The sequence below is a fragment of the Galleria mellonella genome, unplaced genomic scaffold, assembly GCF_026898425.1.
Source record: "Galleria mellonella isolate WM207_F2 unplaced genomic scaffold, CSIRO_AGI_GalMel_v1 utg40, whole genome shotgun sequence".
NCBI classification, from domain to species: domain Eukaryota; kingdom Metazoa; phylum Arthropoda; class Insecta; order Lepidoptera; family Pyralidae; genus Galleria; species Galleria mellonella.
The window spans coordinates 7,501,242-7,513,625 of record NW_026442094.1 but is presented as its reverse complement, the minus strand read 5'-3'; the positions used below and the strand labels follow the sequence as shown (position 1 = coordinate 7,513,625).

Below are 12,384 nucleotides of genomic sequence, written 5' to 3'. Positions count from 1 at the left end.
CACGTCTACAACCAAGGACAGTGACCTTGGATGGCTAAAAAATAGGAACAGTAGTCCGATTCGTATAAAAACAATTCGTTTATAACATCTGTGAAGGGTTCGTTGGATAGAACAATAAAATAGAAAATACTGAATAAAGATATATTAATTTTTTCCCCTAGTACAATAATAGTGATATTTAAAAATGACGTTCTCTAATAACAAAAAATTCAATGACAGAAAAAGAAAATAAATAAATTCTATTTTTGAAAGTAACATAAATAAAACCTCAACAACAACGTTGAGGTTAGGAAATTATTTTGTTGGCACTATGATATATGTTTAGTGACCAAACGACGGCCTATCTACAGCCTAGATGGTCACATGTACAATGCAGTTTCAGAGATATTTTCTCCCACGTACACTCAGGTTGTGGAATGAGCCACCTGCCGAGGTTTTCCCAAGAGACTACAGCGTGGGGTTCTTCAAAAGGGGGGTAAAGAGGTTTTTCATTGCCGGCAACGCGCGCGTAATACCCCTGGTATTACAAGGGCCTCCCCCTTATTATGTCCAGCAGTGGACAGTTAAAGATTGATTTCATGATATAATCACAGATACAAAATACTTTTAATAATTACATAGAAAAAAAATACCTACATTACACTTCATGGAGAAAATTAGCTGGAGGGATCGAATTAGCAATGAGGAGGTCCTGCTTAGGGTTAAGGAAAAACGACAAATTATTAAAACTATTGAGGACAGAAGGGGAAAAATGTTAGGACACTTGATACGACACGACGAACTTATGAACATTATAATAGAAGGTAAGATAGAAGGAAGAAGGGGGAGAGGGAGACCGAGACATAGTTACATCAGGCAGATCAAGGAAGGAGTTGGTGTCGTGTCGTATCAAGAGGTGAAGAGACTCGCTGAAAATCGTAGTGAGTGGCAAGAGCTCCACCGACAAGAGCGCAGCTCTTAAATGGATAGATAGATAGATAGATACTTCAAAGTACCTAAGAGTTTTCCGTACCGAAATATCTAAAGGGGCATTACAACTTCATATAATACTTCACAGTGACACGGACATCAGTACAAATAGATATCGCAACTTTTTATTTATCTTTCTATATTAAATTTTTGTTCTATAAATAAAAGATATTGTCTTACAAAAACCGAGATTAACTTTGACCAAATTATTATAGGATCTATACGAAATAACTCCGATCAAATATCATCTATATGTTGAAGATTTAAAATTACAGTATAAATAGGTACTGTCTAGTAACTTTAACCATTTTGATTTCTTTTTTTTTTTAATATTAATTCAAATGGTGATATTTGTAATTGTAACGTTATTTACTCTATTTCTAGTCATATCGTCTTTCATACAATCCATACATCTCTTTGTGGGTCTTCTTCTACTCTTGTAACCATCCACATTCATACGTAATACTTTTTTACCATATACTCTACGTATCACATACCCTTACTATTATCACTGTACTGTATACCAGAGGGAGACTTTGTACAAAAGTCGATTGCTTGGGTACCTCTGTCCCATTCGTGTTTCAACCGTGAAGCAGTTGTGTTTGCATGGCTGTGTTTCGGTTTGAAGGGTGGGATATGGCGTGAATTTACTGGATACAGAGGAATAACACCTGAGTTCTCAGGAATGGCAACGCGTGGGGGGTATCATGGGCGAAACAGTATTCTCTGTTATGTCCATGGTACTGCTCATGTCTATAGGCGACGGTTACCACTTTCCATCAGGTGGGCCGTCAGCTTGTTTGCCATTCTAAGTAGTATAAAAAAAACCCGTGACTTTGTCCGCGTGACTGGGATATGTTTACTAACCGGGATAAAATGTAGCCAATATCCTTCCCTATCCCATACAGTACGTGTATATCAAATTTCATAGATAGATAGATACTCTTTATTGTTTCCTCCAAAAGATTACAATAGTAAACTTATTATAAATATAAATAAATAAAAGAAATAATCACAATGAAAAAACAATAGGAGACTTTATCGCTAAGAGCGATCTCTTCTAACCGTCGCCTATAGACATGAGCAGAACCATGGACATAACAGTACACATACATACAGTTTCGCCCATGATACCCCCATGCGTTGCCATTCCTGAGAACTCAGATGTTATTTCTCTGTACCCTGTAAATCTATGCCATACCCCACCCTTCAAAAAGAATACGCTCTTTTCTTAAAGGTTACAATGTCGTATCGGTTCGGAAATACTGCTGCTGAAAGTTGATTCCAAAGATTGGTTGTGCGTGGAAGATATTGCCTTGAAAAACTTTTTTTGCAGGAAAATAGTACCTACATGTATACCTGCTTCTTTATAGCCGACGTTAAGGAACGCAAAAGTTTCAAAATTAACTAATCAATCTGTTCTGTGAAGCGTCGAAAACTTTTATTAAATACCGACTTTTTTATTATTTTTTTTAATCCACAAAGGTGGCAAATAAGCATACAGCCCGTCTGATGGTAAACGATCACTGTAGCTCATAGACGCCTGCAATACGAATACTAGGAGTGTCACGTGCTCGTTGCCGACCCTGAAGAAACCTTAATAAACCCTTTTTGAAGAACCCCATACTGTAGTCTCTAGGGAAAACCTCGGCAGGGAGCTCATTTGACAGTCTGAGCATTCGTGGGAGAAAATGTCTCTGGAACCGCACTGTATGTGGTCATTTGGGTTCAAGCGTGTGAAGCTGAATTCTATGTCGATGACGACATAAATAATAAATAAATAAATAACATTGACATTGAAATAAAACTAAATTATTTTTATTAATTGTTTTTTTAACATAATACTATGATATTATTATTGTTAACCGAATGAACAATTGGCATAATCTGTACTTCTAATAAATCTGTAGAGAGGTGAATTCTGTACATGAAATATATTTCCAAAATAACTATCAGGGGGTGATTAGTGATCGATACTGATGCCAAAAATGCAATCAGTAAAATTTTTGTCTGTCTGTCTGTATGTATGTTCGTTATAGAAACAAAAACTACTCGACGAATTTTAACGAAACTTGGTACAATTATTCTTCATACACCTGGGCAGGTTATAGTATACTTTTCATCACGCTACGATCAATAGGAGCAGAGCAGTGAAGGGAAATATGTCTGTTACATCAAAACCATTAAACCGTGAGGAAGGACATAGGCTATTTATTTTACGAAAAATGACGGAAACGCGGACGAAGTCGCGGGGAAAAGCTAGTGTTGAAATAGTTAAGTATTATAACTTGTACCAACACATCAGTGAATTTACATGCTTTACTATGAGGCGAACATTTGTACTTCACAACAAATCAAGATCTGTAAAAACAATGTTCTGGCAAATAAACCTATCTATCTATTTAAAGGAAGCACTATTATTTTGTACAATCCGGGATAATTGTGCATCCACATAAAGACATTCGTCTATCCAAGGTTATTTTTCATAGTAAATTCACTCCATATCCCACACTTCAAACCGAAACACAGCCATGCAAATACAACTGCTACACGGTTGAAACACGAGTGGGACAGAGATATCCAAGCAATCGACTTTTGTACAAAGTCTCCCTCTGGTGAGACTTTGTACAAAAGTCAAATGGCTTCCACATTCCCCATTTTCCATAATATTATGGAAATTTTTTGGTACCCTGTCAGGTCGAGCTCCGTGTGGTCCTCCTTGGAAACCTTCGTAGTTAATTCCTGTCGAATTCATCACGATAGGTCAACTGACCAGATATCATCGTCATCTATCATCAATCATTGGGGCCTCACCTGCGTATATCGTTAGCGTTAGCGAGGCTGCCATTCCATTTTCATTCCATTAAAATAATGCCTCTGACTATGACCCAATATTTATTCGTAAGCATATTGATCTAATTTTGCAGACATTTCGAATATTACTATTTACCTCTATAAGAGCAGTATTCAACAAAGCGTATAAATGTCCTACATTTAGTTTTATTCTGTGACTACCTTTTTCCCTGCTACTTCTTACGCATACATACATATCTGTCACGCCTGTCTCCCATTAGGGTAGGCAGAAACAATGGAACGCCAAATGCTTCGATTCAAACAAACCTCTTTCGCTTCTTCCACATTCATCAATCTTTTCATACACGCTCGCCGGTTAGAGGTATTTTTAATTTGGCCCTCCTTCAGCACGTCGCCTATTTGGTCAACATACGTCCGTCTAGGGTGGCCCCTACCTACTTCCATTCATTCTTGCTCGATAAGTCTCTTTCGTAATTCTCCTTTCATCCATCCTCTCCAAATGACCAAACCAACGCAACATTCCGCATGTATTTCAAACGACGGACTTCCAATGAAAGAAACTACTTCTGTATAGATAGTAAAGTAAACCTTCAGAACTTTTTAAATACACTACTTGCAAAAATCAAGGGATATTAAAAACATTCCAAATTTTTTTTGATGATTTTCAACAAAGAATAACTCAAATAGAAATGGTCGTATAGAAAATCTAAAAAAGTAAATTGTTACAATTCAGAGTGCCTAGTTTTTAAATATATAAACATTTAATTATTAACAATTAATTTTTTAACGTAACGGCAATTCTCAAGTAATTATTCGAAAATCAATGAAACAAAATTTTTGCAAATTTTTGCTGGTCTTTAAAATAATCTGAGGGTCTATGTATTTATCTATTAAAAGAAATTATGAAAAAAAAAACATTATTAGACCAAATGAATCTTTTAGAAAAATTTAATAAACTTTTATTTGAGCTTTAGATGAGCTCTGTATAATGATTTGGTGCAAAGTTATCGTTGATCAAAGCAAAAAATTTATTTTAAATTTGACAATCAATTAATCAATTACTTATATCGTCATAGTCGTAGAATACTGACGGATCTGTTTTTTTTTTCAATACTAATAATCTTTATTTATATGTAATCTTTGTCAGATCCGTCAGTATTCTACGACTATGACGATATGATCGTATAGAAAATTAATGTAGGATTTTGGAAACTGCGAGACGTTCTCTATAATATGCAATTAGTGGCTATTGATAAAAACAAAATATCGAAATGTTAGTGTTGACTGAAAAAAAGTAAAAAATTCATTAACTATTCACATTAATATATTAATAAGTATATTGTTTCGCCCATGTAAGCCCCCATGCGTTACTATTCCTGAGGACTGAAGTGTTATTCCTCTGTACCCTGTAAATTCACTGTCATATACCATCCTTCAACACACTTGGACAGAGGTGCCCAAGCAAACGACTTTTGTACAAAGTCTCCTTCTGGTGATAATATAGTATATATATATATATATATATATATATATATATACGTATAAGTATGCAAATGAAGTATATTCATTCATTCATTCAATAAAATATCGCAATAGGTATTAATAGGATATCTTTTCTTTTTTTTATACAACTTAGAATGGCAAACAAACTGACGGCCCGCCAGATGGAAAGTGGTAACCGTCGCCTATAGACATGAGCAGTACCATGGACATACACAGAGTATACTGTTTCCCCCATGATACCCCCCATGCGTTGCCATTCCTGAGGACTCAGGTATTATTCGTCTGTACCCAGTAAATTCACGCCATATCCCACCCTTCAAACCGAAACACAGCTATGCAAACACAACTGCTTCACGGTTGAAACACGAATGGGACAGAGGTACCCAAGCAATCGACTTTTGTACAAAGTCTCCCTCTAGTAAACTTCACTTCTTGATATATATTATTCAGTTGAATGAATATTACCACTGGATTTTGGGCCTAGTATATCCATTACCACTAACCTTGTATATGTTATATTAATTATAGAAAAAATCAATAAAGACTTATAGTTTTCATTTTGTTCTGTAGTTATAGTATTGTAGTATTATATCCACTATTAATGGTATTTATTTATAACGACAGTTTACAAAGTTTAATTATTTCAGTTCAGTTATCGAATATTGATTCATTATCTATATTTATTTTTCTATAATCATCAACATTATTTCCTACTCCTAACTCCTCTTATGGAGAAGGCTTACGTTCAGCAGTGGACAGTTAACCACTGACATGATGATGATGATGATGATGATGATTAACATTATTTCAGCTGTTAATTGTCAACTGCTGAATAAAGACCTTCCTCGTAGACTGCCATAAGGAACAGCCCAGCTATCTGCATTTACTGACTTCCTGCAATGCATTTGTAATTATTTTTCCATTTAGTGGGAGGTCGTCCTACACTGTGTTTATTTATTTATTTACTAGCTGTTGCCCGCGACTTCGTCCGTGTTTCCGTCGTTTTTCGAAAAAATAAGTAGCCTATGTCCTTCCTCACGGTTCAGTGGTTTTGATGTAACAGACACATTTCCCTTCACTGCTCTGTTCCTATTGATCGTAGTGTGATGAAAAGTAAGCAGCCCAGGAGTATGAAGAATAATTGTACCAAGTTTCGTTAAAATCCGTCGAGTAGTTTTTGTTTCTATAACAAACATACAGACAGACAGACAGACAGACAAAAATTTTACTAATTGCATTTTTGACATCAGTATCGATCACTAATCACCCCCTGATAGTTATTTTGGAAATATACTCGTATTTCATGTACAGAATTGACCTCTCTACAGATTTATTATAAGTATAGAGTATTACAGAACTCCTATTATCAGAATAAAGTAATTTTGGTGCATGATAGTTTGTTACAATTTCTGAATAACTAATTATATAATGTATTTTCCATAAACTTATATAAATTTTAATACGTTCTAAATATAGGTCAATCGCTTTATAGATAACCTCAATGGGTAGTAATAGAATGCGTTTCTTTTCGTAAATGAGGTCCCGTATTCGATTCTTTGCAAAGCCAATAGGAGCTTATTATGCACAAATTAGCCGTCTCTTAGGAATAGTCCAGGAAATGTTTTTTTATTTTTTATACAACTTAGAATGGCAAACAAGCTGACGGCGCACCTGATGGAAAGTGGTACCGTCGCCTATAGACGTGAGCAGTACTATGGACATAATAGAGTATACTATTTTGCCCATGATACCCTCCATGTGTTGCCATTTCTGAAGACTCGGGTGTTATTTCTCTGTGCCCAGTAAATTCACGCCATATCCCACCCTTCAAACCGAAACACAGCCATGCAAACACAACTGCTTCACGGTTGAAACACGAATGGGACAGAGGTACCCAAGCAATCGACTTTTGTACAAAGTCTCCCTCCGGTCCAGGTAATGTACGTATTTTTTGCATAACTAGCTGCAATTTAGGAAAAGATTGTTTCTTAATTAGCTCAAGTTTGTGTATTCTTGATTGTGTGGCCAGACGTTCGTTGTTTGGTTTCTCATATCACACGGTTTCTTCTAGAATTTGAGATCCAGAATTTGAGAATATAAGTACATCACAATCACAGCAGTCGGCTGTGATTGTGTTTTAAGTACTTGTATTTTTTTTTATACAACACATTAAAAATACAATAGCAATAATCCTAGATTATATAGATAGAGCATCGAGCCTTAAAAACGGGTCAACTTTTTGTCAGATAATTGGTAAATATTCGTTTTTTTTATCAGTATTCTATATACTTAGGCATAAAATGTATTATTTAGTAAGTAAAATAAATGTTTATACATTATATTTATACCAGAGGGAGACTTTGTACAAAAGTCGATTGCTTGGGTACCTCTGTCCCATTCGTGTTTCAACCGTGAAGCAGTTGTGTTTGCATGGCTGTGTTTCGGTTTGAAGGGTGGGATATGGCGTGAATTTACTGGGTACAGAGGAATAACACCTGAGTCCTCAGGAATGGCAACGCATGGGGGGTATCATGGGCGAAACAGTATACTCTGTTATGTCCATGGTACTGCTCATGTCTATAGGCGACGGATACCACTTTCCATCAGGTGGGCCGTCAGCTTGTTTGCCATTCTAAGTTCTATAAAAAAAAAAAAAAAAAATTAAAAAGATGCAGAAATTATAAGACAAAATAGATGTATAAATTATAAAGGAATCACTCTTAACTATTTATCACGCAAAATTGCATGAAAAAGTTGACCAGCTTTTCTCGAAGCATTTCTATGGGGACACTCTATCTATATAATCTAAGGTAACAATGTATCTACTTCTTTCAATTCTATACTACACATGCAAATATTATTCCTTACTTTTGAAATAAATTGTATTATTTCAAGTAGAGACAAACCAAATAATTTCTAACATGCCAAATAAGAAGATCAAAGTACTTACCCAGATAACGATGCTGAATTTGAAATTGGTGGACTATTAGATTCGAAGCCTTCCTTTGGATTATCATTAGCTAGTTGCATTTTCAATTGATGTCCAAATCGTGCCAGATCCTCCCTGAAGGTGTCTGATCCAGGAGTCGTCGGTTTCTCATCATCACCCGTAGCCATTGCCTCGGCATCATTCTTCAGAGGTTCCTGCTCAGATTCCTCTTCAGTGTTGTAAATTTTAAAATACGCAAACGTTAAATATATCACCGAAATTATGAAAGAAGGTATCGGTATCGCCATGGCATATACCAGATTGAGTGTATTCTGCCACATATCTAACTCGGTTATCACTAATCCGGGATCCACCCGACTGTAGTAGCAGGTATAGTTGTTGCCTAACGGTCTGTACTTCCCATAGAAAATGGTGCAATTCAAAATGGGCGGGTAACCGCACCCTTTCACGTTCGGAAAGAGACGGGCACCCGTGAAGTACCATTCCGAGTCGTTGCCTTGAAGACCAGTTGGATACGCGTCCGGCAAATCTTTGTCTTCGAACATTTCTGGAGGTGAAAATTCGTAGTTCTCGTACTCGTAATCCTTCCTCAGTGCTCTCTCCACTCTCACTAAGTTCTCAACGTCTGTCGCTGTTATGTTTGGGTAATCCCCAAGTTTATAATTTACTCTTATCTGGGTGCACTCGAAAAGATCCTTCGTGCAACCTTCCCTGCAAGATGCCCACGAACAATTGCTTGCACCAACTAAATGCTTCACTTGTGCCGTCACGCATAATGCTGCCACTGGATCGAATTGCATGAAGATTGTCGTGAAAGCTGGTTCAATCACGAACGGCACTAAGAACAGAAAGGCGAAGAGGCTGAACGTGGCAAGCAGTACGAAACTGGCTGTTGTGTAGAAGAGTAGTTTCTCTTGGAAGGTTGGAGGTATAACTTCTTCGTCAGCCATGGTGGCGTGGGGTCGCTAGTAGCGATCATAGCGCTTGTTTCAGCTAGGCTGGGTCATTTCATGCGTATGATCATATCAGTCTTGCAGCCGCTTTATTGGTTTATATTGCACTTATTGTTACTCACGTATGATTATTTACATTGTTCTATAAAGGAGAACGGGCTTTTATGAGCTGGTTTACTTAATTGTTTTGTTATCTGTATTTTAATATTTTTGGAACTGTTAATGATAGTTTCAAGAGAAAAAAAAATTGAATTAAAAACAAAGTAAACTGAGAGCCTACCTATAGTTAATAATATTATATATTGTTTCACCCATGGTATCCTAAATACGTTGCCATTCCTGCCATTCGAAATCACCGCATTTTTTTGGAAACCAAAATCTTTATGTTATATTCCTCTCCGCCATTACGATCCCTACATCAGATTTTATTAGAATACGTGTGTTTCCCCTATCAATATACGAGTATATGTTTGAAAGCCGGTTATGTACCTAGTGGGTAATATATACTACCCATTACCGACCCGCAACTTTGTGGAATTTATAACTATCGTATATTTACTCCTTGGTTTTGAGTTACCGCTCTGAAGGAAAAAATACCCTTTAAGTAAATATCGCAGCTGTGGTTTTTCCGAACTGTTTGAAATGTATACATTTTTTTAAAACTAATTTTATAATAAATAATCGTCAGCATAACCATCATCATCGTCATGATAATCATCATCATCATAACCATCATCATCGTCATGATAATAATAATCATCATAACCATCATCATCGTCATGATAATCATCATCATCATAACCATCATCATCGTCATGATAATCATCATCATCATAACTATCATCATCGTCATGATAATCAACATAATCATAACCATCATCATCTTCATGATAATCATCATCATCATAACCATCATCATCGTCATGATAATCATCATCATCATAACCATCATCATCGTCATGATAATCATCATCATAACATCATCATCGTCATGATAATCAACATCATCATAACCATCATCATCGTCATGATAATCATCATCATCATAACCATCATCATCGTCATTATTATCATCATATAAACCTCTTCCTTGGGGAACGGGGTTGGTCGGTAGTTGCCACTTTTGGTAGGCAGTTTGATAATATAGTTATTTCTTTGGTGACGTTTTAAGAGGGACTAATAGTCATTGTCAGCAGTTATAGACACGATGATCATATAATGATATTACTAGTTTTTACCCACAACTTCGTACAACTATAAAAAGTACCCTATATTCTTCTCTATCCCATATAGTACGTGTATACCAAATTTCATAGTGATTGGTCGAGTCGTTGAAGCACTGTAAGATAACAAACTTACATTTATAATAATAGTAAAGATTTTAAGAAAGCAAGAAATAAACATTTCGTCATAGTCGTAGAATACTGACGGATCTTTATATGTAATATTTGTCAGATCCGTCAGTATTCTACAACTGTGACGATTTATTTAGTGCTTGCAAACATAATTACAAAAATATGTAACAATAAACAAAAAGAAAAACATTAAAATGGTGTCACTCAGTTACGTGCTATATTCTTCTGAACATGACGCTAATTATCAGTGGTGTGTTCCTTCTAAAACTCCCCCTTCTCCATTCATGCTGTACAACTACAAGCGGCCTCTGTTGCACGCAATGCGATTGTTAGTTTTTTGACAGCTGAACAAGAACTCATGACGTGTGGTGTGTGTAAAAGAAAAAAAAATCGAAAGGCTAAAAACTAGTGTCCTGGGACTAAAATTGCAATTAGAAGAATTAGGCAATTAACAGACGTGGCGACGGCTAAACTTGTATATTTTAGTTATTTCCATAGCATAATGTCTTATGGCATACTGCTGTGGGGTAAAGCAGCCGATATAAATACTATATTTGTTTTACAAAAGAGAGCCATACGTTCTATTTATGGTATGGGTTCAAGAGAGTCATTACGTCAGTGCTTTAAAGACTCAAATATCCTCACAGTTACTTCACAATACATTTATGAAAATATTATGTATACACGGAAGAACTTAGCGAGTTTTAAAAAACTCAAAGACTGTACAAGTAGAAACTTACGCAATATAAATAAGCTTATTTTACCTAAATGCCGTCTGCACAAAATCAGTAATTCATTCTATGGTAATTGCATAAGATTTTATAATAAACTGCCGGAATCTGCATTAAATCTGACAGAGAGGCAATTCAAATCTTATATTAAACAATTTTTATGTAAGAAAGCCTATTACAGGATAGACGAATTCATAGATGACAACATATCAAGTAAATAATTAGTTTATTAGCATACAACGTTATAATTTTATTTTCTCATTGCTTTCTTGATTTAATTGATTAATTTTAGAAATATGAAAGCGTAGCGGTTTTTTTGTATTAATTGCCGCATGCATTCTTATGTAAAATGTGAATACTATAACTATCAGATGGCAATTGTGAGTAGCTTTGACGTGGTCTAGTGTTTTGAGTAGTCATGCTCACTAAAATGTCCAGACTTGTGGCGGCGTGGTGGGCCGGGTCATTGGGCTCCCTAAAATATGGTCGAGCGCAGTGATGGCTGGCTCATCCGTCATACTCGTGAACGGGTGCTGCTTGTAGGGACTGGTCTGCTCTAATCACTATGACTGATTTCCTCTTATTAATTGTTTAACCAGTTGGTTATGTATTCAATTTTTTTTTTCTTTTTGAGTATTTAATTGAATTAGTGGTAATTGGTGGTTTGTATTCACACAATTAAACTTAAAAATGTAAAATAATAATAAAATTATTTAAAAGAGCATCACGCAAGTTTCTTGCTCGTTCTTCTTGTGATGAGACAGCTTTCCGAACGAGCGGTAAATTAAAAAAAAATGTAATGACTTTTCAAAAGTGCTTCAATGTAAGTTTATTTGAATAAATGATTTCTATTCTACTCTAAAGAAAAGACAGTAGAAGAAATACAGTAAGTCCTTATTTTTTTCCTCCTTTTATTCGGTTTTCTATGAAATAAACAAAAAAGCAAAATTAATATAAATCGAACAAGTGGCGCCAGTTTGTTAGAGAAAGAGTATTAACTACTTAAAATCAAATAACAAAAGAAAAAATACTAGACTGACTTGGTAAACAAATGGCGCGCGCAAAGTACTTAATTTAGTACAAAATTAATAGCAGAAACGTTATTTTAA

The 12,384-nt window shown here is 35.6% G+C and overlaps 1 protein-coding gene across 13 annotated transcripts in view; it reads right to left on the bottom strand.

Moving 5' to 3' along the window:
- Nucleotides 1–12,384, bottom strand: part of LOC113510490 (protein tipE) — a 33,045-nt gene that overhangs the window by 8,990 nt on the left and 11,671 nt on the right. For 6 of the 13 annotated variants that reach the window (XM_052898084.1, XM_052898080.1, XM_052898078.1 and 3 more), the window contains exon 2: nt 8,237–9,331. In XM_052898084.1, coding sequence (XP_052754044.1) covers nt 8,237–9,186 — 950 coding nt within the window. In that variant the 5' untranslated portion in view covers nt 9,187–9,331. Of the gene's footprint in view, nt 1–8,236; nt 9,406–12,384 lie in introns of all 13 variants that reach the window. The other 7 variants (XM_052898085.1, XM_052898077.1, XM_052898088.1 and 4 more) reach the window with 2 other exon arrangements.